The sequence below is a fragment of the Odocoileus virginianus genome, chromosome 19 (genome assembly GCF_023699985.2).
Source record: "Odocoileus virginianus isolate 20LAN1187 ecotype Illinois chromosome 19, Ovbor_1.2, whole genome shotgun sequence".
Lineage (NCBI taxonomy): Eukaryota > Metazoa > Chordata > Mammalia > Artiodactyla > Cervidae > Odocoileus > Odocoileus virginianus.
In genome coordinates this window covers 43290256-43315434 of record NC_069692.1, presented here as the reverse complement: position 1 = coordinate 43315434, position 25179 = coordinate 43290256, and the positions used below count along the sequence as shown (strand labels likewise).

At 38.8% G+C, this 25179-nt stretch overlaps 1 protein-coding gene across 3 annotated transcripts in view; it reads right to left on the bottom strand.

The window, feature by feature from the left end:
• The window catches only part of RNGTT (RNA guanylyltransferase and 5'-phosphatase), a 223042-nt gene that overhangs the window by 144368 nt on the left and 53495 nt on the right, over nt 1–25179 (bottom strand). For all 3 annotated transcript variants that reach the window (XM_070450141.1, XM_020877220.2, XM_070450140.1), the window contains exon 9: nt 8736–8871. In XM_070450141.1, the coding sequence (XP_070306242.1) occupies nt 8736–8871 (136 nt within the window). The remainder of the gene's footprint in view (nt 1–8735; nt 8872–25179) is intronic.

Below are 25179 nucleotides of genomic sequence, written 5' to 3'. Positions count from 1 at the left end.
AGCATTTAAAAAGTTAACTTTGTTAAATCATTATTGTTTTACATTGTGTCATATGCCAAGTACTTTAATCATAAAACCTATAGGTAATAAATGGTACCCTTATTATAGATAAAATCTCCATGTGACCCATACAGTCTTTCTTGGTTCCATATCCCTCTACTATGATCAAAGGAACAGTGCAAGAGAATATGATATCACACTCCATTAAGTGAAAAGAAGTTAAATTCCACACACTGACAGAAAAGAGATAAAGGACACTAAAGGGTAGTTATAGATATAAAAGTAAAATTTTTTAAATTTTATTTCTTAATACTAGGTTTTAACCTAAAATTCTTTTTCTTCCCTCATATTCTTCCTAGGGAAGTAGGCAAGCTATTTGTTACCTAATTTCATGATGAAATATTCACACACAACCATCTAAAATTACAAAGAATACACTGAATTAGGACAGATACATTTTCCAGTTTTAAGGAATTATTACCAATTGGTTTCTTTCTCAAATTTTGTTTGCTGCACTACTGACATTTATTTATGGTTATCATCTTGAATGTAACACGACATCAATCACTTTTCTTACTTTAAGCTGCTTACTGAAAGACTTTTTTTTTAAAGACTTTTATTTTTTTAAGTGTCTGAGAATTTTATCAGCCAAGAAGGTAGTACCAATAACAGGTTTCAATCACTCTTTTCAAGAACAGGTGGGTGGAAGCTAAGTGGACTTAGAGGTTCAGAGAACAGACATCACAGAACTTCCCTCTCAAATCACCTGATGAAATGAGTGAATACGTATATTCTTCACACATTAAAAATAACAAAAAAGAAAGTTTGTTATCAGCAAACAAAACAAGTAAAAAGGAATAAACAAACCAGTAAACTTTAAAAACTGACAGTCATGCAAACTACCAAAATTCTGGTAAAACAGAAAGGCATAGCAGGATTCAGCCCCAAGCCCACTAAACCCCCAAAAGCCCTATTCGTAAATGACAAATCCTTGATAACTGTCACTACACTCAAACAGAGAAGCAAACTCAGTGGTTATTCCTTTTTCTCTCTTTAGAGTGAAGAATAACTGAAAGAGCAGAACACTGTGCCTGAAATAAAGGCTACAGGACTCCACGCGGAAGAAACAATCTGAGAGTTACTAGAATAAACTATGGTTCCCAACTAGCTGAAGAAAACTCTCACCCACAGTTTTTAAAGGGGAATAGAACCCAGGGATTCTAACAAAAACCCAACACCTAGGCTGCATTCGTCCCAACAACTTCTTCATCACAACGCCCCCATCCCCACAGCTGTCACTATTGCTCTAGGGTACAGAAAAGTGAGTAAACATAAAAAAAATTTAAGCCTAAAACTTAGTTAAGAAAACTGAACTGCATTGTTAGTGGGATTGTAAAATGGAGCAACCAGTACGAAAGAAGTACAGCAGTTCTCTCAAAAAATTAAAATTAGAACAACAGGACCCAGCAATTCCACTTCTGGGTATACATCCAAAAGAATTAAAAACAAGATCTTGAAGAGAGATTTATACACCCATTGTATATATCAGCATTATTCCAACAGCTAAGAGAAGGGACCCAAATGTTAATCAACAGATGAATGAATAAATAAATGTGGCATGGACAGAGAGTGGAATATTATTCAGCCTTGAAAAGGAAATATATCACATGCTACAACATGCATAAACCTTGAGGACATTATGTTAAGTGAAATAAGCCAGTAAGAATCAGACAAATAACACATGATTTCACTTATATAAAGTATCTAAAGGATTTAAACTCATAGCCAGTAGAATGGTGCCTGCCGCAGGCCAGGGGTAACGAGAAGCTGTTTAACGGGCAGACAGTTTCACTTTTACAGGATAATGAAGGTCTGGAGAGCTGCTGCTCCACAGTGCGCATACACTTACCACTACTCAACTGGATCCTTTTCAACCACACTTATAAAGAAAAAATTAAAATAAACAAATAAAATCTAGTGAAGAAGGGAAAATAGATTTTCTCCTGTGATCAAGTTTTAGAAACAGGGTCTAGATTTACCCTCCTGCATGAAACAACCTAAGAATGAAAAAAGGGGTAAACAATCTAAAGTTCAGTAATAGGTAGGACTTACAGTTCCAATAGCTCACAGTCAAAAGATGATGCTAAAGACTTGGCATGGCCCAGATATAAGGAATATTAAGTTGAGTACTTTGAAGAGCCACTCAAGAGTTTTAATGAGAGCAAATAACTGAAAAACTCGGGGCCTTCAAAGCTGATCTCAAAGACAACCCATTCTTTGAAACGCTTTCAGAGAAGGCCCCCTTGTTTCTAATTACCACAGTACATCCAGGTGACAGAACGCTCTGGAATGGGCAGTGGTTGCACAGGCTTCCCCAGTGGCTCAGCTCCTGCCAAAGCAGGAGAGGCAGGCTGGATCCCTGGGTTGGGGGGATTCCCTACAGAAGGAAGCAGCACCCCACTCCAGTGTCCTTGTCTGGAGAACGCCAAGGGCAGAGGAGCCTGGCGGGCCACAGTGCCTGGGGCCACAAAGAGCAGAGTCAGACACAACTCAGTGACTGCACAACAACAACAAGGTGGTCACGCAACCTCACAAACGCAAAAACCACCAACTTACACACTTTCACAATGGCGGGTTATACTTCAGCTGTCTTAATAAAGTTAAATTTGAAAAAGAAATCTGAAAATCAGTTCTTAAGATGAAAGGAAAAAGGAAGGGACCTCTGACATACAGCCTATATTAAATGTGAGCTATATACGTGTTGATCATAAACATTCTACAAATACAGCCATAATAAAATGACTAAAAGGAAATACATCAAAAGGTTAAAACTAAATCTTGATAGCTGAGTTTTCTTCTATTTTATAACATACAGACTTTTTAAAGTTTTAACAAGCATGCATATACTTTTATAAAAAATTAACATGAAGACATGTCATTTTCCCAAGATTTTTGTTATTAACTTTAATGATTAACTGTTATATTCTCCTGTTATCCTCAGCATAAAATTGACTGAATTTTACTGATTTGTTTTAAGTGAATTAATGTCGTATTTCTAAACTCCAATTTTCCACATTTCGTAGGTCAAAGAACATAATTTAGAGAGCAAAACAAAAGCCTCAACACTCATATCTGACAGCCAGACAATTAGGTAGTTTGAGTTATTCTTGGATTTGGAATTTTACAGAAACAATTTGCAAATGAAAATGTAGAAGAAACAGGAAACTAAACAGGGCTGTTTTAATTAACTAAGTGGAAAAACAGATATGGTAGCTAAAATTCTGATCCAAGTAAACTGACATCATGAATCATATTGCTATTTTTAAATCTCATAAGAGTCTATTATGTTGCTCTCAGTTATCCAAGTTTGGGATGAAAATAAATAGTATTGCTAAGTTAAATCTGCAGAGGGTTAAATAAACATCTAGATTTTAAGCATTATTTCTACCTGGAATACCAGAGGCTCATGTCCAACCAAAGTCTCTTTCTATAAAAATCCTCCCATAATCTAATGCCAAATCCTTTATAAGCCATCTTTAGTTACTAATTAGATATGATTCATTTCTCCTCTAAACCACCCTAGACCTTGTTTTAAATACCCATCTTCAGATTATTGTTTGATTCGTCACCCATCATTCTCCATCCCTCCCCAAAGAAGCACAGTGTCTCCAAGGTGAGGCTTCTCCTCGACCTTCTAAGTGCTACCTGCACTCTTTGGCACAGCACATGCCAGGAATGAAAAACTACACTAAACTTTGGCAAACACTATAACTTCAGAGTCTTTTTCTTCCTTTTATTTTATGAATCACAATGCTAAAAAAAAAAAAAAAAAGTACCTTAGGTAAAATGAAAGCAACAAAAATCAAAATAAATGTTCTTGTTGTTCCCATGAACTAACTACCACAGCTGTGGTGTTGGGGATGCAGATTATAGACAGTACAACTGCAGGAATGCCTGTCACATCAACCAGGACAAGAAGGGCACACCCGGAAGATGTGCAGTGAACAATATTCCCAACCTTACGCAGTGGCGCAGTCAACCACAAGGGGGGTGTGTGTGCACATGCACACACCCACAAACATGCTAAAAAGTTGACGTGTACATGTGAGGTATTTTCACACACACACTGTCACGGAATGAACATTTACCAGGAGCCTCACAGAGATGCGGGACAGGTGACTCTGTGACTACAGTTACTCTGTTCAGCCTCTGCTACTCAGTCTCAACCAACCATATGACTTTCTTCCCTTCTATCTCCATCTTTAGTACCTGGCCCAGTCATCCTCTTAACCTGGACTGCTATCATCACTCATTAGGCCCCATCGAAAACTTTGATCTCATGTCCACTGCTCTTTTCCATACAACCTCAAACTCTCACTCTCTCTAGGTCACACCCTGAACCTTCTAAGCACTTAAAACTATACCTCACAAGTGACTAATTCAAACCGTCTCATTTCCCAGCCATAGTTATCCATCTTCTGGCCAGCACAAGCCCATATACAACTGGCAAATTTTGTTAAAAGCACATGAGATAGGGGCAGTAAGCACTCAGGTCACTTAGAAAGTAGCACTCCCTCAGTTAAACACATAAATACATATTTTATGCATATGGTTTTCATGAGGGTTTTTCTATCACTGAGCATTTAAACAAACATTCACAAGCTACTCCCTAGTCTTCCAATATCTACCTGCTAGTACAACCCCAAACTTGAGGAGCAAGTTTCATCTTCAGACAGAAAGCATTCTCATACAAATTCCAGGGACTACTAGTCAGATATAATTTAATCTACCTCATGAAAAAGGTTCAGTGTTGAAAAAAGTGAGGAAATATTAAAGAACACCAGTGGTATCTCAGTAGAAAAGAGACTTAAAAGTTGTGGAAAGTCATAAGAAAGATACAGAGTTCTTTTTCCCTCCAAAGAGAAACAGTGAAGGTGTGGCAGACAGATAAACCACAGGACCAGGCAGAGCAAACAGAAATATAAGGAGTGCAGAACCAAGCCTACCAGATATCACTCTGCAGAGAAAAACGCAAGTGGCTTGTTTACAGAGTGTAACATACTCGTTCAGCCTACCTTTTCAAATAGCCTTGTTCACCAAAAGCTAAAAAAAAGAATAAAATCTAAGTGGTAAACTTCAGAAGAGCCAGAATATTGGGTATTCTTACACAATCAGACATTAAATTGTATGCTAAAGTTATAGCATTTAAGTCAACCTAAAACTACCACTGGAAGTCCTAAATATTAGCGGAAGAGGAAAGTGAATCAAGAAAGATATACGGAAATCCTATACATAATTTTTAAATGACCTATGTAATTTAAAAGGAAAAATAAGATTAGCTGACTGATGCTGGGGCAATACTAGACATTGGGAAATACATAAAACTGTATCCCTATCTTATTCCTTTTACCAAAATATATCATGGATAGATCAAGTATTTAAATATACAGATGAAATCATAAAAGTATTAGAAGGAAATATAGGTGAGTATTATAGTAATTCTTAAGTAAAAATATCTCTTAAAATGGCACAAAAGCCAAATATTAAAAACCAAAGTGTTTAACTACTATTAAAAAGATAACTAATAAGAACCTACGGTAAAAAAAAAAAACAACCTACTGTATAGCACAGGGAATTCAATACTCTCTAATGATCTACAAGAGAAAAGAATCTAAAAAATAGTAGGGTGTGTGTGTGTGTTTGTGTGTGTGTGTGTGTAACTGATTTACTTTGCTGGACACCTAAAACGAACACAACAACTTTAAAATCAACTATATTCCAACAAAAATTTAGGAAAAGAAAAACAAGGTGCTCATAGTTTACCTATATAAATTTATACTTGTGCCACAGAAAACACCAGAAAAAATTAAAAAACACATTTTTCTAAAATATGGGTCATAAAGCAATATCCCAATAAACAAAACATCTCATAAACCAATAAGAAAAAGATGAACATCCAATAGGAAAATGTATAAAAGATCTGATTGGGCAACTCACAAAAGAAATACCCTAACTCTGTACCATACTAAACACAGTCATAAGTGAAAAATGTTAAACCTCCTTAACAATTCACATAAATTAAGAGGTAAATATCACTATGTGTCAAACACTATTATCAGCACTTTACAACCCATCCAACTTAACCTTCACAGCAGCGCCAAGAACCTAGCCTAACTTCACTACAGAAGGAACCAAGTAAACCGCAGGAGGGCCCTCATGTCATAGCTTGTGAAACCAATCAGGCACCATCAGTCAGAGTCAGGGCTCTCAACCACTGTGCTATATTATCCCCTAAAATGAAAGAGTCAGTTAACATTAGAAGATTTTAAATTTTCAAAACCCAGTATACAGATCCTGTAAATGTTTTCAAACTCTCTGGAAAGAAGAGTGGTAATCATACACGTCAGTGTTTAAACCGGTCAGTGCTCTCAAGTTAACATTAGAAGATTTTAAATTTTCAAAACCCAGTATACAGATCCTGTACATGTGTTCAAACTCTCTGGAGAGAAGAGTGGCAATCATACACGTCAGCGTTTAGAGTGGTCAGTGCTCTCAAAGCCAGCGTCGTCGCCGCAGTACAGTACAGCCTGTTACTGCCCCTTCCCGGGAAGGGCTGCTCGTCCCGTATCCCAAGTGGTACTGCCGCCAATGAGCTCCTGGCCTCCACCATCAATCTTCCCTGGATTTACACGTAACTCAGGCCAGGCCCTCTGGAGTCTTCCCTGGGACTGATATATGGATACTAGGAGAAGTTTCCTTTCTGCCTGGGTTGCAATGCAACTCACCCCCCCACGTGGAAAGAATCTTCACACAGTGAGAACGGACAAATAAAGCAAACAGAGAGAAAGAAAGACAGTGCCTGGCCAATATCACCTGAGTCTCCAGATCCAGTCTGAAGCAAATCAAGCTGAAATCTAATTATTTGTGCCAATTTAGTTCTTGTTTCCTCAGTTACTTTAAGATGGACTTCAATTACTTGTACTCAAAAGATTTTTAATGCATGTTACAGTCTCATGTCTAAGAATCTTAATTATAAAACTGCACAATTGTAAAAAGAAAAAGGTATAAAGATATGCATTCTACTGAGTCTTTTAATACAAAAAGCTACCAAAAAATCTAAATGTCCACCAAAAAAAGGACTAGCTGAATTAATTATAGAATTGTTTGCAAACTGGCCTGATTAGAGTCACTTGGACACTTGTTAAAAATAAAAGTTCAAGAGGAAGCTGACAAATGCATAATTCCAGCTCATTTGTATTGTTGTACGGCAGAAACTAACACAATGTTGCAATTTCCCACCAATTAAAAAATAAATTAAAAAAAAAAAACTACCTTGGCCCCGGGGAGAGTCTAATTCAGTAGGTCTAGGACAGGCTATCGTATTTTTTTCACTATTATCCCCTATCATTTTCATAATCAAGATAGTTTGAAAACCCCAAATTACAGTGTTTGCATATACAGTGGCCTATTACTCAGACTTTTATATGAAAAAGGTCCAAAACATATTGCTAAGTAAACAAAAGACAAGTTACAAAACACATTCAGATCTTTTCATGCAAAATTATGCAATAACTATCCATGTGGGTACATATTTGACCAAAGCACTCATTTTCCCCCAGGGCAGAGGTACCTGTACTCAGAATCTTACTGGGACTGGAAGGATTTCCAACTTCCCCAGAGATCCTGATACATACACTGCTTAAGAATCTCTGTTCTGAGTTACTATTACTAATATAAACACGAATCCTTCAAAAGCAGGTGTCAGACTGAACATTTTGGCACAGAGGAAAGAAACTCTGGAATAATGTTTATCAAAATGATAATGGAAATTCCTCCAGTAGTGGGTATTCAGCTGATTTTTACCAACTTTTTTGTATTGTTCTGTACTATATCAATTTTTATTTACAATTAATTAATACTTTTAGAATCAGGGGAAAGAAAACTATTCATATAGGAGAAAGATAAAATATTTTTAATCAAGTAATTTTATGATTATTAAATATATATTTTCTGAATGGGAAAATTCTTAACAGTTTCCAAAATTCAAATGTAAAAGTACAGTGGCTGCTTTCAAAGGCACGATCCTCTTTCAATAAGAACTATCAGTCCATATAGCTAAACAGCCAAGGGAAAATGTGTATATCATCGTGTTCATGCTCAGTCACATCCAATTATTTGTGACCCGATGTACTACAGCCTTCCAGGCTCCTCTGTCCATGGAATTTTCCAAGCTAGAAAGATGGAGTGGGTTGCCAGTTCCTCCTGCAGTGGATCTTCCGAACCCAGGGATCAAACCCACGTCTACTGCGCCTCTTACAATTGCATATGGATTCTTTACTATTGAGCCACCAGGGAAGCGTGATATGTCATATCACATAATTAAAATTCAATCAACAAGTAAAACCATAAAATAAAATGAATATTTTTCAATAAATTTTTTTTCAATCACAAAGAACAAAAAAATTAAGATTTAATTTTGCTTGCTTACTCTGTATCTAAGACAACAATCAAGTGACAGTAAGTGTAGCAAATGAAATAAATGAAATTTAACATCTTAGTAAAAACTACATTCAATTTTTTAACTGTCAACTCTACATCAATAAAAAGAAGTTTTTAAAAAACTAGATCTGATTCTAAATTTCCTGTTTAATTATAAAAAATATACATTTACTTGCACAAGAAAGAAAAATAGCAATGTTTGATTTTTTTTAAAAAAAGATAAAAATATGACTTACCCCATCCAAGAGAGTATTTGATAAATGCATACGGAGATCTTTACGAAATGGAAATTCCAGATTTGAAACATGAAACACTGAATTATCTCTATCAATCATAAAAACTTCATTTGTGCCATCAATCAACATCATATACCTGTAAATGAAACATTAAGAAAGTAATATTAACAGTATAATTCAAGAATAGGGTCATAAGAAATAACAGTTAAACTGTTTTTCCTTAGACTTGTAATAGCTACCTGGAATAATGTTCACCAGAGTACCCCCTCCACCATCATTCAGATTAAAGTACCATAAATAATAAATTTGATTTTTTTTAAGTTTTTGCTTCCTATAAAAAACACAGGGTATACAGAAATCAAAACTTTTTATTAAAACAATGTGATATTCAAAAGCAATCTTATAAGCCATCTTAGGAGAGACGCATTCTCTAATTTTTATTAAACTTCAGACAACAAAGTTTAAAACACACAACCACACATATATTTAATTACTGCATTTTACTGGCTCAACAGCTATATGGATTAGGTGCTGCTGTCTCCACTCTGCAGTAGGAAAAAAGAAAGTAAGTGATAGGCAAATGCCCAGACTTCGACATATCCCGGGTCCCTTCTACCATACAACAGTGAACAGAACAGCTAACCCCTTTCTTTGAATTAATATGATGATAAAACCAGATCCCACCATTTCAGGAACAACTATCATTCATTACTATCTAATTTAAATATTTTTTAACACAAGTTCATAAAAATTTTCATTAGTCAATCACTTCATTTCATAAAGTGAAGAACTAAAGAGCCTCTTGATGCAAGTAAGAGAGGACAGTGAAAAAGTTGGCTTAAAGCTCAGCATTCAGAAAACTAAGATCATGGCATCCGGTCCCATCACTTCATGGCAAATAGATGGGGAAACAGTGGAAACAGTGGCTGACTTTATTTTTCTGGGCTCTAAAATCATTGCAGATGGTAACCACAGCTATGAAATTAAAAGACGCTTACTCCTCAGAAGGAAAGTTATGACCAACCTAGACAAGCATATTAAAAAGCAGAGACATTACTTTGTCCACAAAGGTTCATCTAGTCAAGGATATGGTTTTCCCGGTGGTCATGTATGGATGTGAGAGTTGGGACTATAAAGAAAGCTGAGCACAGAAGAACTGATGCTTTTGAACTGTGGTGTTGGAAAAGACTCTTGAGAGTCTCTTGGACTGCAAGGAGATCCAACCAGTCCATCCTAAAGGAAATCAGTCCTGGGTGTTCATTGGAAGCACTGATGCTGAAGCTGAAACTCCAATATTTTGGCCACCTGATGCAAAGAGCTGACTCACTGGAAAAGACCGTGATGCTGGGAAAGGTTGAGGGCAGGAGCAGAAGGGGAAGACAGAGGACGAGATGGTTGGATGGCATCACCGACTCAATGGACATGGGTTTGGGTGAACTGCGGGAGTTGGTGATGGACAGGGAGGCCTGGCGTGCTGCAGTTCCTGGGGTTGCAGAGTCAGACAGGACTGAGCGACTGAACTGAACTGAACTGATCTTCCCCGGTGGCTCAGACAGTGAAGAGTCCACCTGCAATGTGGGAGACCTGGCTAGGGAAGATCCCCTGGAGAAGCAAATGGCTACCCACTCCAGTATTCTGGCCTGGAGAATTCCATGGACAAAGGAGCCTGGCAAGCTACAGTCCATGGGGTTGCAAAGAGTCTCACATGACTGAGCATCTTTCATTTCACTTCACTTCATATACATTAAAATGACTTTGGTCATTAGTCATGCTTCCAATGACCAAGTTACTGTCAATAGATTTACTGATGTAAGTGACTATCACTGACTCCCAACTAGTGGATCATCAAGAATGGAGCACTACTGCACACCACATAAAAAAATGAAGTCCAGATGAATTCACAGTTTAGGAAATTACAGACTGACAGGCTATACTACCAAACAGACAGCAGCAAGATTTGGGGTAAAAATGGAGACCATATCCAGGCACCAAACTCCTCAAAGAATGAGAAAAACTTGACAGCAGTAAATTAGAAAGTTGAAAGGCATGAGCTTCAAAGGAACGGAAGAATCACTGTGTTGTTTGGTTTGTTGTTAAATGAAACAGTGGAAGAATAATAGTCCCGATGTACCACTGAGAATGGAAGAGAAGGCGGGTCGGTCGGTCTAATCTCCTACCCGTGAGGCAGATGAGAAAAAAAGCAGCAGCAACCGAAAGATGGGAGCTGAATCTACTAAGGCCAGGGGACTGAAGAAACGTTCAATTGAAGATGTGGAAGCAAACATACATGGAGGCTACTATACCAGAAGACAATTTGTTTCCCATAAACAAGTGTTCTAAGAAAACAGAGAGACGGAACACAGAGAGGGGAAAGGAGGGCTGATTAAGGGAACAGAAGTGGGTGGCAACAGGCTGAACAGCAGAGAAACTGAGCAGAGGGGCAGACACCTGGGGACTGGGCTGGAAGCATGCTGCTACCAGAGTTTTCAAACTAATTAGTCCCAGCAGGCCCCTGGAGAGGAGGCCAAGGACTCCTGCCCTTGCACATATTAAAAGAGCAGCCGCCCTAGGAGATGAGGACTGTGAAGGCTCAGGCTGCACTTGGAAAAAGAAAATCAGCCTCCGTCTAGACTGACAGTGCACCTGAGAGACTTGGACCAGCCGCTGGGCCAGCAGACTGGCCGACAACAGCAACATCAGCTCCCAAGGCCCTCCTGCACGTGCGTTCCAAACGCTGCCTCTCCTGGTAGAATCTAGTCTTCCTGAAGAAGTCAACCTTGCCCTGGGTGGCGTTTCAAAGAGAATTCAAATCAACATGAGAACAGGTCAAGTAAAAAGCCTTCTGATACCTGCAAAAATGGTACCGAAGGCACAGTCTATCATGTTGTTTAAAGACTCAGGACAGCACTTTGCAAAGTTTATTGTTAACTTTTAGTATTTCCATGGCAAAATAATCAGGAACATTTAAGGTTGTAAGAAAACATACAAGGAATTACTCAGTTTTCCAAGTTATTAAACTTTTTCTCCAGTTTAAAAAAAAACAACATAGAAAAGCCTATTAATTTAACTTAGCCCACTATTTCCTAAACTTATTCCTGATATCTGTTAATATCTGCAGAACTAGTATTCCATATTCACAATCTGAGAAGAGCTGGCTTATGCTAATGAATTTCAGAATTCAGAAAAAAGTAATAGTTTACCTCTTCTGATCATATGATAACAACAGAAATTATATCTCCCTTTTTGCTGGTTGCCCAGAAGCTCAGAATTGAATATAATGTTCAAACAAAATAAGTATTAAATCCTAGGGTGCTGGTACATTTGCTTTTTCTGTCATAATTATTCTCTATCCAATTTTTAACAGATTTGAGATAAGTATACACACACATAAATATACATCTATAAATATGTATATAATATAAATACAATATATATTTAAATATAATATAAATAATATAAATATGTATATATATCTTACTATCAGACTTTGCTTTTTACTTCAAAATACTATCTCTGTATACTTATGCACAAACAGATTCAAAAGACCAAGGAAGAAAGGGCTTTAGAAGATGGAATTCACTATAAAAGATTGCTCATGGGAAACTCAGCATGCATCTACAGACATAGCGTAGAAATTATTTAGCAGCTGGTATTCAGGGATTCTTCTGCACATATAAATTTTCAGGCTTTAGAACAAAAGTTTCTGGGATGCAATTTCTGGTTTGAATTCCAGTTATTTCAAATCACACATTCTTTTGTTATGTGACACCCACAAAAAGTAAGAAGTTATTTCATGTTAGGGAAGAAATAAGGAATGTGGAAATATTTTCATATCACTCCAAAGTCTCTGAATGAATAGATTCTTTTAAAAAATGAAACCATCCCTTGTACCATCAGATGCTGGCTTAGTATATAATGATGGTTCTACCTTCAGTGGAAAAGGATCACTAATGCAATATGATTTCTTATTAATTATGACATAACTTCAACTGCAAATCTAATGTACAGCATTATTAAATTATTTGTATAATATCCATTCTCATTAAAAGACAAAAATTAGTAAGATGTTTCACTGAACTAGAAAGCACTGATTCATTTTTTATATTAAAGTATAAATACCAAAGCCATATAAACAACAGCAAAGCCAATGCATTCGCTCACTCACTCAGGCCACGCCACAAGGCTTGCATGATCTTAGTTCCATGACCAAGGATTGAACCCATGACCCTTGATGTGGAAGCGCAGAGTCCTAACCACTGGACCACCAGGGAAGCCTCGCATACACTGTTTTATGGTAAACACCCTTCGAGACAGTCACTGAGATGTGAGACAGCTATTGAAGTAAAACCACCAACTGCATATTAATACAATTCAGGAAGTACATAATTAAAGAAAAGGAAAACTGATAAAAAAAAAATTGGTAACTAATAGCATCTTAAGAATTTTAATTCATACTTCTAATAGTCTCAGGGTAAAACTGTCTTTAAACATCTTACAATTTAAATTTATCACCAATATCCATTGATACAGAAAGAGATTCACAACATATTAATTGAAGAAAGAGCAAGTTAAAAATCAGAATGTATGAGGATGAGGGGTTGGGAGATAAAACACTGAATAGCAAAACAGACAGGAAAGCCTATACCAAAATGGTAAGAATTGTCATCTCTAGGTAGAATTACTAATGATATTTGCTTTCTTCATTATACTTTTTTGTACTTTTAAGAAATTTAAAAAATAAGCACATATTGCTTTTTCAAGCCACGGTGGGGGTGAAAATTAAAGCTACAGAAAAAAACAAAAAATAGAAATACAGTCTAATCACAGTCTAAACATTTTTCCTTTGGCAATAAAATAAGATGGGATGCTAAACCTCAGTCTGACTCTTTGCGACCCCATGGACTATACAATCCACGGAATTCTCCAGGCCAGAATACTGGAGTGGGTAGCCTTTTCCCTTCTCCAGGGGATCTTCCCAACCCAGGAAGCGAACAGGGGTCTCCTGCACTGCAGGCTGATTCTTTCCCAACCGAGCTATCAGGGAAGCCCACTCACACCATAGCAGCTTCAAAACTGGCAGGTATTTCTCCTCTCCTATTATAAAGCACTCACAGTGGGTAATAAAAACAGAAAAGTTGACTCATTTCACCATCTCTATCCACTTTGACCAATTCCCATCAAACTAACTACAGTTTTTTTCTTTTTAAAGGATTAACCAATTAATCTTTTAAAATACTTACTAAAGGGTCAACCAGTTATCAGGCACAATAAACAGCACAAGTTCTTCATCTAACTTCACGTGGTTTTACACCCTTAGCAAGAAAACAAGACATTAAACAAATAATCCCAAGCATTGTAAGTACTCATAAGGTGAAGCTGTTCTTCAGTTGCTAAGTCGCGTCCGACTTCTCTGCAACTCCACGGACTGCAGCCCACCAGGCTCCTCCGTCCATAAGATTTTCCAGGCAAGGATACTGCAGTGGGTTGCCATTTCCTTCCCCAAGGGATAGTCCACCAGACCCAGGGACTGAACCCTCATCTCCTGCGTTGGCAGGTGGATTCTTCACCAGTGAGCCACCGGGGAAGCCCCAAAGTGAAGCACAAGATGCCACAGGGCACAGGAAAGGTACAACCCGTCAGAGCTCAGACATCAGGAGAGGAGCCCCAGAAGGATTCTCCTGCAGCTGACAATAACAGCAGGTTACACTCACTCAGCGAGCAGCGACTATGCACAAGGGAAAGTCAGAGTACTTTACGTTAACTCGACTAAGTCTTAAAACAATCTGACCATGTAGAGAAAATTATTCTGCCTGTATTCCTGATGAGGAAACTGAAATCACATTCAACAATCTGCTCAAAGCCATAGAGCTGGCAAAACAGCAAAGCTGTTATTAAAACCTAGACAAGAGCCTAACTCGACAACCTCTATAGTATCCTGCCTCTGACCTGCATTGTGCAGGAGTTAACTGAACACATACTGTGGGGGGTGAAGGGGAAAGGGAAGGGGATGGGGTGTTGCTGTGAGAAGCAGTGCTTGGTACACAGCCTGCCAGGTGCAACATCCTTGAGACAAAAACAGAAGGTTCATGCTCTGGCAACAAAAACAATAAATGCAGAATACGGAAGCAGAGAGAGATACTAGAGAAGTAGTCAAGGACTCAGTGATTAATGAAAACTATTTTTAACTTTATTCTAGAAAGTGGAAAATCCCTCTTTTGAGACAAACAGAAACCATAAAGGGTAATTCAAACCCAAGAGATGTAATTCCTCAGGAAACTGGTTACATAGATATTGGGAAGATGAAAGGTAAGAAGGGAAAATGAAGGTAATCAAGAGATGAGCAACTGCAGGAGGTCCTCTACCCAGAGGGCTGTGGGAGCAAAACGCAAGGGGCACATGAGCAGAGGCCAGCAGTCTGGAGGACGGGCACTGTGAAACACGGGAGAGGTGGGGAGGTCAGTGGGGCAAAACGGAAGGGGCACATGAGCAGAGGCCAGCAGTCTGGAGGACGGGCACTGTGAAACACGGGAGAGGTGGGGAGGTCAGTGGGGCAAAACGGAAGGGGCGCATGAGCAGAGGCCAGCAGTCTGGAGGACGGGCACTGTGAAACACGGGAGAGGTGGGGAGGTCAGTGGGGCAAAACGGAAGGGGCGCATGAGCAGAGGCCAGCAGTCTGGAGGACGGGCACTGTGAAACACGGGAGAGGTGCAGAGGTCAGTGGAGCAAAACGGAAGGGGCACATTAGCAGAGGCCAGGAGTCTGGAGGACGGGCACTGTGAAACACGGGAGAGGTGGGGAGGTCAGTGGGGCAAAACGGAAGGGGCACATGAGCAGAGGCCAGCAGTCTGGAGGACGGGCACTGTGAAACACGGGAGAGGTGGGGAGGTCAGTGGGGCAAAACGGAAGGGGCACATTAGCAGAGGCCAGGAGTCTGGAGGACGGGCACTGTGAAACACGGGAGAGGTGGGGAGGTCAGTGGGGCAAAACGGAAGGGGCACATGAGCAGAGGCCAGCAGTCTGGAGGACGGGCACTGTGAAACACGGGAGAGGTGGGGAGGTCAGTGGGGCAAAACGGAAGGGGCGCATGAGCAGAGGCCAGCAGTCTGGAGGACGGGCACTGTGAAACACGGGAGAGGTGCGGAGGTCAGTGGAGCTCAGGGCTCAAACCTCTAAGGAAGTGGCAGCGCACGGCTAAGACCTGGACCTCTAAGGAGAGGAGCCCAGCACCTCAAGTCTCAGTCTCTACGGAGGAGTACAGAAAGAGGACGCTCAAGCCGCTGAGCAGACACAGCGTCGTGGGGGAGGACACGCGGGTGGCACTCCTGTGCCTAGAATGCACGTCCCGCAGCAGGCACGCCTGGAGGGAGCAGTGCCGCCGTGCTGAGATTGCTCAAAGCAGCTGGGGGCGAAGTCAAAGCTGCTGCTGCCTGCTGAAAAGGTAAAGAAACACGAGGGAAGTCCCTTCTCTCACCTGCCAAATTCCTGCTAGTGCACCCCACGGTAAAACTCAAAACGACGCAAGCTGGCAAGCAAGTCTGAGAAACACAGTCTGCACAGTTTAAAAGGGTGGACTGGGAGCTCAGAAACAGCAGACCACGGAAACGCTTTTAGCTAAGTAACAGCACAATCTGATCGGCCTTTTCCAAAGTTCACCCCCACATTAAGTGTACTCCTATAGGGCAGGAACCAGTCTGTAGACCAGAGAAATTATGAGGTTTTTACAGTACCCCAAGTGGGAATGCGGTGGCAATGACAACTTAGAGGTGTAAGTGGATAAATTCGACACAAGAAAGAGGCAGACTGACAGGATACTATGCTCCTGACAGGCAGTGGGGCTGAGGGGCGGAAGTCGAGGGGACTTCCGGGCTTCTGGCAGGAGGAATGGGTGCTCTCGATTTACTGATCCATGGAGCACTGGAAGAGGGGTCGCTGTTCTGCTTAGTTGGGTGGAAGTGATGGCATATGGACTTGGAGCTTTCCATTTTTACACTGGAAACCAAAATGCCCTGATTTTCTCTATCCCTGTGTCTAGCAGGTTGGAGGCAGAATCTAAGCCAGACAGCCAAACACTCCCTTCTCAAAACTTTTAACTTGAGTGACAGGGAGGCACGGGAATAGCTTAAAAGTGACTCAGAGATGGCAGAGGCGTCATTAGCAAACGCCAACGGTGGCTTCCTCTTCCAAGAGCTCCTGTGCCTAACCGTGGCCCTGGTCCTCGCTGCCTGGCCTCCCTTGATTCCTACCCATTTTCTGAGACTGGTTCTCCTCAGAGTCAGCTTTCCAACATATCACTTTGCTTACATGAGCCAAAGTTGGTTTCCACTGCTTACAGTCGATCTAATGCTAATGGATACGCTGGGTTTTGGGTTGCTTTTTTTCCACTTTGCCTATTTATACAGTTGAATTCAGATTAAGTTAAATGTGCCCGTGACAGAACCCCACTGCAGTATGTTCCCCAAACTATCCTTAATACCAACGGTTATATGACTCCAGCTCTCTTCCGTCCCCACGGGGCTTATGCTGCTGTGCCTTTTTCTCCCACTAGCTCACCACTCGGTAAATTTGATCTTTGGTAATCTTTTTTGCAAAGTATATCCATGTCCTCTTTAAGCCATTTCCCCCATTTCTTTCAACTCTTAAAGAAAAGGGAAAAGTATGTTATGCATATTTTACCACAATTTTTAAAAATGAAAAACAAGAAGTTACAGTCATATGAGTTTTCACCTAGACCAAATAAAAAATCAGTGTCAAAGTCCCTTTCACAATCTCTTTCATACTCTCAATCTATCTCATCTTACAAAAATGAAATCCATTTTCTCAGGAGAGTTTTTAAATGAGTCAAAACAGAGTTTTTTATAAATGTCTTATATCTGTTGCAATATACTTTGTTTGCTTACCTGTGTTAGAACAGTACACCTTGTCACTTTTCACACAGTAAGTAACTTACCTACCATATAAGCAAGCTTATAGGCTAGGCTCAGAACCTAACCACCATTCAGACTAGAATTCTGTGGAAACACAACCTAAAGTCTACCAACTTAAAGTAAGGAATCTCAGAAAAAGGTTTCAGATAACTTAAAACATCACTGTACTGCTTCCACAAAAAGACCAATATTTGATGATAAAACAATGTAATCCTACACATGAGCTTTGCCTCCAAACATAATGCCTATAATCTGCTTATCTGACACAAACATTTCAACCTTTGAAAACAAAAGGTATCTGAAGGAAGAGTATAGCTTTTACCTAATCTCACCTTCCCAGAAATTTAAAGAACTCAACTAAGGTCATTCTTATTTTCACATTAACAAGTTAAAGAGAACATACACAAACAGTAACACTACCACTTAACCTTTTTTAAATGTTTCATTTCTGCTGTTAACAATCACTGAAATGAAGGCACGGTCCTAACATATTCTTCACATAACTGGGAAGACACGGCTCATAAGAAACTACGAAAATTCTCAGACCACCCTGGTGACGCAGCGGATGAAGAATCCCCCTGCATTGGCGGGGGGCTGGGAAGACCCCACAGGCTGCGGAACCCTAAGTTCAGAGCGCCACTACTGAGCCCGTGCGCTCAGAGCCCGGCAGGAAGAGGGCCCACGATGGTGAGCAGCCCATGCACCACTGCTAGAGAAAGCCCATGGGCAACCAAGACCCAGGGCAACTACAATAAAAACAAGTATTATTTAAAAAGGAAACTACCAAAAGTTTCATTCAACATTAGAGAAGATTCCAACCCAACAGGTATTTTTATCTTGATGTATTGATTCTGAAAGCACAACAGACTTCTTCAAAAAGATTAGCTTCTTTTTATCTTCATATCACATCAATTTAAATTCATGCAACAGATGTGATTAAAGTTTTATAGTCTTAAATTCACTTTAAGCCCACAGCTTCATTCTATTACATGATCACTTATATACACACAACAGTAATTAAACAGACAATCTGTATTATTTAATTTTAAATTGCAAAGCCCATTTACTTGCTCTCCAATTTAACTGTCAAACTTTCACCTTAACATGTTAATTGTAAATTAAATGGCAGGTCAAAAGCATACGACTGAACATTTGAACAGTCTGCCAGCATTTAAATGTCTTCTACCCATGGATGGTTATCTTTATTTTATATGTTGTTTCTACAGCAAGTTTTCCACTATGTGAACATAACATAAGCTTGGTACTTGGTAAACTTGGTAAACTTTCTCTGTGGAAAAATTAGCAGTCAAAAAACTTTATTTCAACTTACATAATTCATCACAAATAATTCTTGAAAACCTAGGAGTACTTACCATGAAAAAAATAATCACAAATCATCTAAGGCTTCTCACCAAAATATCATGTATGCCTATTTCTAATAATAGTAATAATTTTTAAAGCATGGATGTTTCTATTTCAAGAAACCTCCTTCAACCAGCAAGACTTAGTCTTGCGCAAAGCTTAAAAATGAACACTGCAAAAGAACCTGGCAGGCACAGGGCCCAGTATCAGTTTCTGGATTCCTCCCTGCCATTTCACAGAATTAATGACACATAATGCAAATAATCAAGTTTTTAATAATATTTAGAGTTAACTTTTTGTTCCAAACCACCCGAAAATTTAAAACTTTTAATTTTCTTACTTCGTTTTCATGAAGTATGAGTGGTACCAGTGCTTTCACAGGCTTTGGAAAGAAAATCTCAGTTTCAGAGCCTGTAACACCAGGCTCTCAATCAGGATTTGCCAACCAGACTCTAAAAAACAGGCAGGCATCTGGAACCAAAAATCCCATCAAATATTATAAGATGACTATAACAGTCCAACCCAAAGGCATATGCTTTAACTTCAAAACTGTACCTGCCCTACCCTTTCTCATTTTGCCATCCTCCACTGCTCGGAAATACATACATGCCTGCTGCCAAGCTTTCGTTTCTATAAAACTACATCTTGTCCTAAAATACATTATCTTCAAACCCTTACTCAAAACTCCCTTTCAAGGAATCTCTCATACTCTAAATAACAGGTCCTATTCAACTCGCTCTATCCCTCCAAGTTTTCTAAAACTTGAAATCGAGCATGTACCACCTCTGGTAGAAAAGAAAGCATACAGCAGGAGCAAGCAGGAGCCTTAAAATTCACTTTAAGGAGTTTCAACTTTACTTTTAATTGAGCTCATTTAAGCTAAAATGTAACAAATATTAAAAAACATAAAATAATATACACTGTGTTATTCACTAGTGAACATTAGTAGTATTAAAAGTATTTTATTACAAGCCGTTAATTATTTTATATATATATACACACCAAATAGGAGTGAAGATATCCATAGGCAGAAGAGAAGGCCCCTCAGAGAAAGGTATGTGGGAGGCCACCGTGGAGGTTAAGACATTCCAGACAGGCTCTTTCTAGCTATGTGATTTTGCACAAATTACTTGATTACTCTAAAATGCAGTTTCCTCATCAAAAATTTCCACCTCCTAATGTGACTGTAAGAATTAAATTAGTACCCCCATGCTCAAAGTAGCATTATCCAAACTCAGCAACAGTGTAGAAGCAATGCAAGTGTCCACTGACAGATAAAAGGATAAGCAAAATGTGGCATATATATTAAATGGAATGTTATTCTGCCCAAGAAAAGGAGAAAATTTCTGAAATATGCTATAATACAAATGAACCTTGAGGACATTATGCTAAGTGAAATAAGCCAGTCACAAAAAGATAACTACTACATGATTCTACCTCTTTAAGGAACCTAGATTAGTTTTAAAAAAAAACCAGAAAGGTCAAAAGTAAAATGGGTGATTACCAGGGGAATGGAAAATTATCACTTAATGGGTATAGACTTTTAGTTCTACAAGATGAAAAGAGTTCTGGACATGAGTGGCAGTGATGTGTGCAAACATTATGAATGTATTTAACACCACTGAACTATATACTAAATAAGAGTTAAAGTGGTAAATTTTACATTATGTGTATTTTACCACCATAAAAAAAAATTTTTAATGAGTTAATACAGGAAGGATACAAAACAGTACCCGGTACATGGTAATAAAACTTAAGTTACTGCTACGACATTACGTCCAAGGCACACAGTAAGTACCGAATTAAGGCAGGATATAATTATCAATACCGCAACTATTACTTTACACAATCCAGACAAGAGTTGAGGTCACTGATAAACAAAGACTGGATGAGAGAGAAAGGATTCATTTCCTGTAGGCAGGAAAGAAGAGGACATCTCTTCTGAATAAAGAGGAAAAAGATAAGTGAACCAGAAATTTTGAACTGGTAGAAAAATAACCCTTGGCAACTCCCTGTGAAGGTGATTCACAGCCCTCAAACTCGAGCTTATAAGCGTATTTACACAAAGGGAGACAACAACTACAGTAAACAGTTCCTTTTAATTTTCCCATGAAGAGTTATAACCCAAGAAAATTTTGTAAAATCAGAAGCTGCACTACCTGAGTGAGCAATAACTCAAAGAGCCAAATAAAAGAACCTGTATCAGGCGCATGTCTCAATCTGCCTAGGAAACTGTTTTCCTAACACTAAGATGATAAAAACAAACCTGAGCCTAAAATATTCCAATGTATCGAAACAGCTTCTTAAGATTTACTAACAAAAATGGTATATATAAGTAAACACACGGTAACTCCAAAAGCTATTGTACATAATGGAAAACTATCACATTTTTGTCCCAGTCTAGTACATCAAATAAAAATTAGTAAAAGGATAATTTAAACAAAATTATACTTAAGGGAATTCCCTGGTAATCAGTGGTTAGGACTCCACACTTTTCACTGCCAAGAGAATGGGTTCAATCCTTGGTGGGGAACTAAGATCCCACAAGCTGAACTGTGTGTCCAAATTAAAATATATATGGATACAGATATATACATATAATATACATTATGGGGCTTCCTTGGTGGCTCAGTGGTAAAGAATCCACCTGCCCGTGCAGGAGATGCGGGAGACAAGTTCGATCCCTGGGTCGGGAAGATGCCCTGGAGAAGGAAATGGTAACCTACTCCATTCTCGCTTGGAGAACCCCCTGGACAGAGGAGCCTGGCGGGCTGCAGTCCACGGGATCACAAAGAGTCGGATTCAATTTAGCAATCAGCATGCACACACATATACGTGTATATATCTATGTATATATGTATATATAGATACAATTCTTACAAACATGCAAAAGAAGAACTTCCACTAAAATGTATGCTCAAAAGTTATATTCAGTAGATTTTTCCTCTCTTAGTCACAGAAATATTCTTGTTTGGCTGCTGACTAGGGTAAAAAGAGCAGAGAGGATTCAAAAGAGAAGAGAAATAATTAAGCAAGATCACAAGTTAGTTCCAATTACAATCTTCTAGTTTTCACATTTTACATTAAGGAACTTTTTTTTTATTTTTGGATTTGATCCCATGGACTGTAGCCAGCCAGGCTTCTCTGTCCACGCAGTTCTTCAGGCAAGAATATTAGAGTGGGTTGCCATTTCCTTCTCGAGGGGATCTTCCTGCCCCGGGGATCTAACCTGCGTCTCCTGCAGCTCCTGCGATATAAGCAGATTCTTTGCCACCGAGCCACCAGGGAAGCCCCCACCTTAGGCGACTTTTGAAACTCACTGTTGCCTAGACTAGCTGAATGAATGCCAATACACCCTACTTTCAGTAAAAGTTCTCACAAAAGACCCCCAAAAGGTTCACCTAACAGCCCTTGAATTATAACTGCAAGTGGGAAACAAGCTGTTGCTATAGGGTCTCCCTGTGCCTCTGCCAGAACAACCTCGAGGAGTCTTGGCAGCACTGGCTCTCTGGCTTTTCATCCTTCAGTCACAGAAGCAGGCTGGCTGCTTCTCCTTCGACAGCAACTATCCTTCGAGTGTCTGCTTCCCTGCCTTCTGTATCTCTATAGAGTGCTCTCTGTCCATACCATACAAATTTCAAAAAATAGACCTTTTAAGTAACTCGAGGGCAACGGGGCTAATCAACTGATGGAGCAATCCCAGGTGACCTTAAACTTCAAGAAGACTGAGATAAGGTAACTCCCACCTTAAAACCTAAGAATAACTTAAGAAGAAGTAGGAGTTGGTATAATAGTCAAAATTTAAATCAAAGACTCATGGTTCAGCAATCATTAAAACTCTGACATGTTTAAAAATATAAACTAAGGATTTAACCAGTCACCAGTAAAACAATTTTCTTCCTGTAGCCTAAACACCTTACTGCCTGATGGCCAGAACCGGTCGGGCTCAGGCAGACTGCTTCCACCTTGTGACATCCTTTGTGTTATTCCTCCTGCCCATGTTACTCACTCTTCACTAGTCATCCTCTTCCTAAGAACTCCTACGTTCTAGAATCTATGTCACATCAATTATAGGCAATTATACTTCATATTGTTCTCTCACATATTCCCATTTTAATATCGCAATTAGATTTTCAACCATTTAAGGGCATGAACCACATCTTAAATTTTCTTTTTTTAAATAGGTTTAAATTTTAAAAATAGAATTTTACCATGACAATGGAATTCCTCTTTAGAAAGTCAGAGTTTGGTTTATTTTAATGAATCTATTAATTTGGTAGAATGTGCAACTAACAACACTTACCAAGCACTTCCTACGTGTCAAACATTACTCTAAGTGCTTTAGATGAAGTTACTTAATCCCATAACATCTAGGAGGTAATTATTATTGCTATCTCAATTTTTCAGATGGGCAAGTTGGAAGACAGAGGGGTTATATAACTTACCTAGGGTCATATGACTAATAAGCATGGAAACCTCAGGATTTTAACCCAGGTAGACTAGTTTCAATACCCAAGCTCTTAACCACTATACTATACTGCTTCTCAAAAATAAACCTGTTTTTACAAGTTAATATATTAATATAAACATTCTTGTTTTTAGAATTTTATTATATCACTATCTTTATAGGTCCTTGATTTTATTGACTATGCAGAATATCTAATCCAGGCTCACAATCTCTTTTATTTGAAAAGTTTGGATGTATTTTATTCTAGATGTCATTTCAGTATTTTGAATTTCAAAAAATATTTAGACAAATTAATCCTAAAATGTATTTTAAAAAACTGTTCTTCTTGTTGTTGTTTAGTTGCTAACTCATGTCCGACTTTTCTCCGACCCCATGGACTGCAGGCCACCAGGCTCTTCTGTCCATGGGAACTTCCAGGCAAACATACTGGACTGGGCTGCCATTTCCTTCTCCAGAAGATCTTCCCAACCCAGGGACTGAACCCATGTTTCCTGCACTGCAGGTGGATTCTTCACCATTGAGCCACCTGGGGTGCCCAGGTGGGTTTTACCTATTTAAAAAAAAAATAGGTAAAACTAATTTTCCTCTCAAAACTTTATTGCCATTGAAACTGACCATACACTGTGATAAATAATGTGGTGGTTTCAAGTACACATTCAGAACAGCTACCATTCAAAACTTGACAAAAATTAAAAATTTTCTATAAAACAAGCAATATCCTTTTCGTGTGCGTTATTTATACTAGAATAATGAATCTTTCTCATAACTATTTTAGTGAAAGGGAGAAAAAGACCTAACCTATAAGAAACTTGAAATAATTTTACTTTTAACACAGACATTGTACTTTATCATACACATTTTACTATAAAAATCCCATTGTTTTAAAAGTTTAATAGATGAATAGCACCACTAAGATTATTTTTAAGAAGGATAAATAAAAACACATGTAGAAGATGCATAACATGCTGATGCTTCATTTTATTTAATACTGCTTCATGCACATATAAAAATATAAATACAAAAAATTATATCTAAGTGCACCAAATGCTTTAAATGACTTAATTTCCTCATCTGTTATTAACAGAAGACCCTTCCCTGGTGGCTCAGATGGTAAAGATTCTGCCTGCAATGTGGGAGACCCGGGTTCAATCCATGTGTTAGGAAGATCCCCTGGAAAAGGGAATGGCAACCCACTCCAGCTGTCCTGGCTGGAGAATTCCACAGACAGAGGAGCCTGGTGGGCTGCAGTTCATGAGATTGCAAAGAGTTGGACGTGACTGAGCAATGATCACTTTCACTATTATAATTGTACAAAATGTTTAAAGGACCACACTATTAGAAATCAACTTGTTTTCACTGGTCTTTGTTTATGTTCACATAAAAGTACCAGGAAAAATTTCGGATGCAACAATCTCAATAGCTAGATACTGTAGCTAAACACTGAGACTACAAAAATAAATATAACATGGCCTCCCTGCACTAAGGCAACTACCAAGGCCAGACCAATACTGTATTTTGTGCTTCTAGCCAGTAGGTTACATTTTATCAGGCTAACATAACACTTAAGAGACTTAAAGGCCATTTTAAATAATTCACAGGGAGACAACTTAGTTCTTTGCCCATGCAAAAATATTTTCAAAATTAAATTTCCTAAAGTCTAAGATGTTACAAAAATAAAATGTGTTCAAAA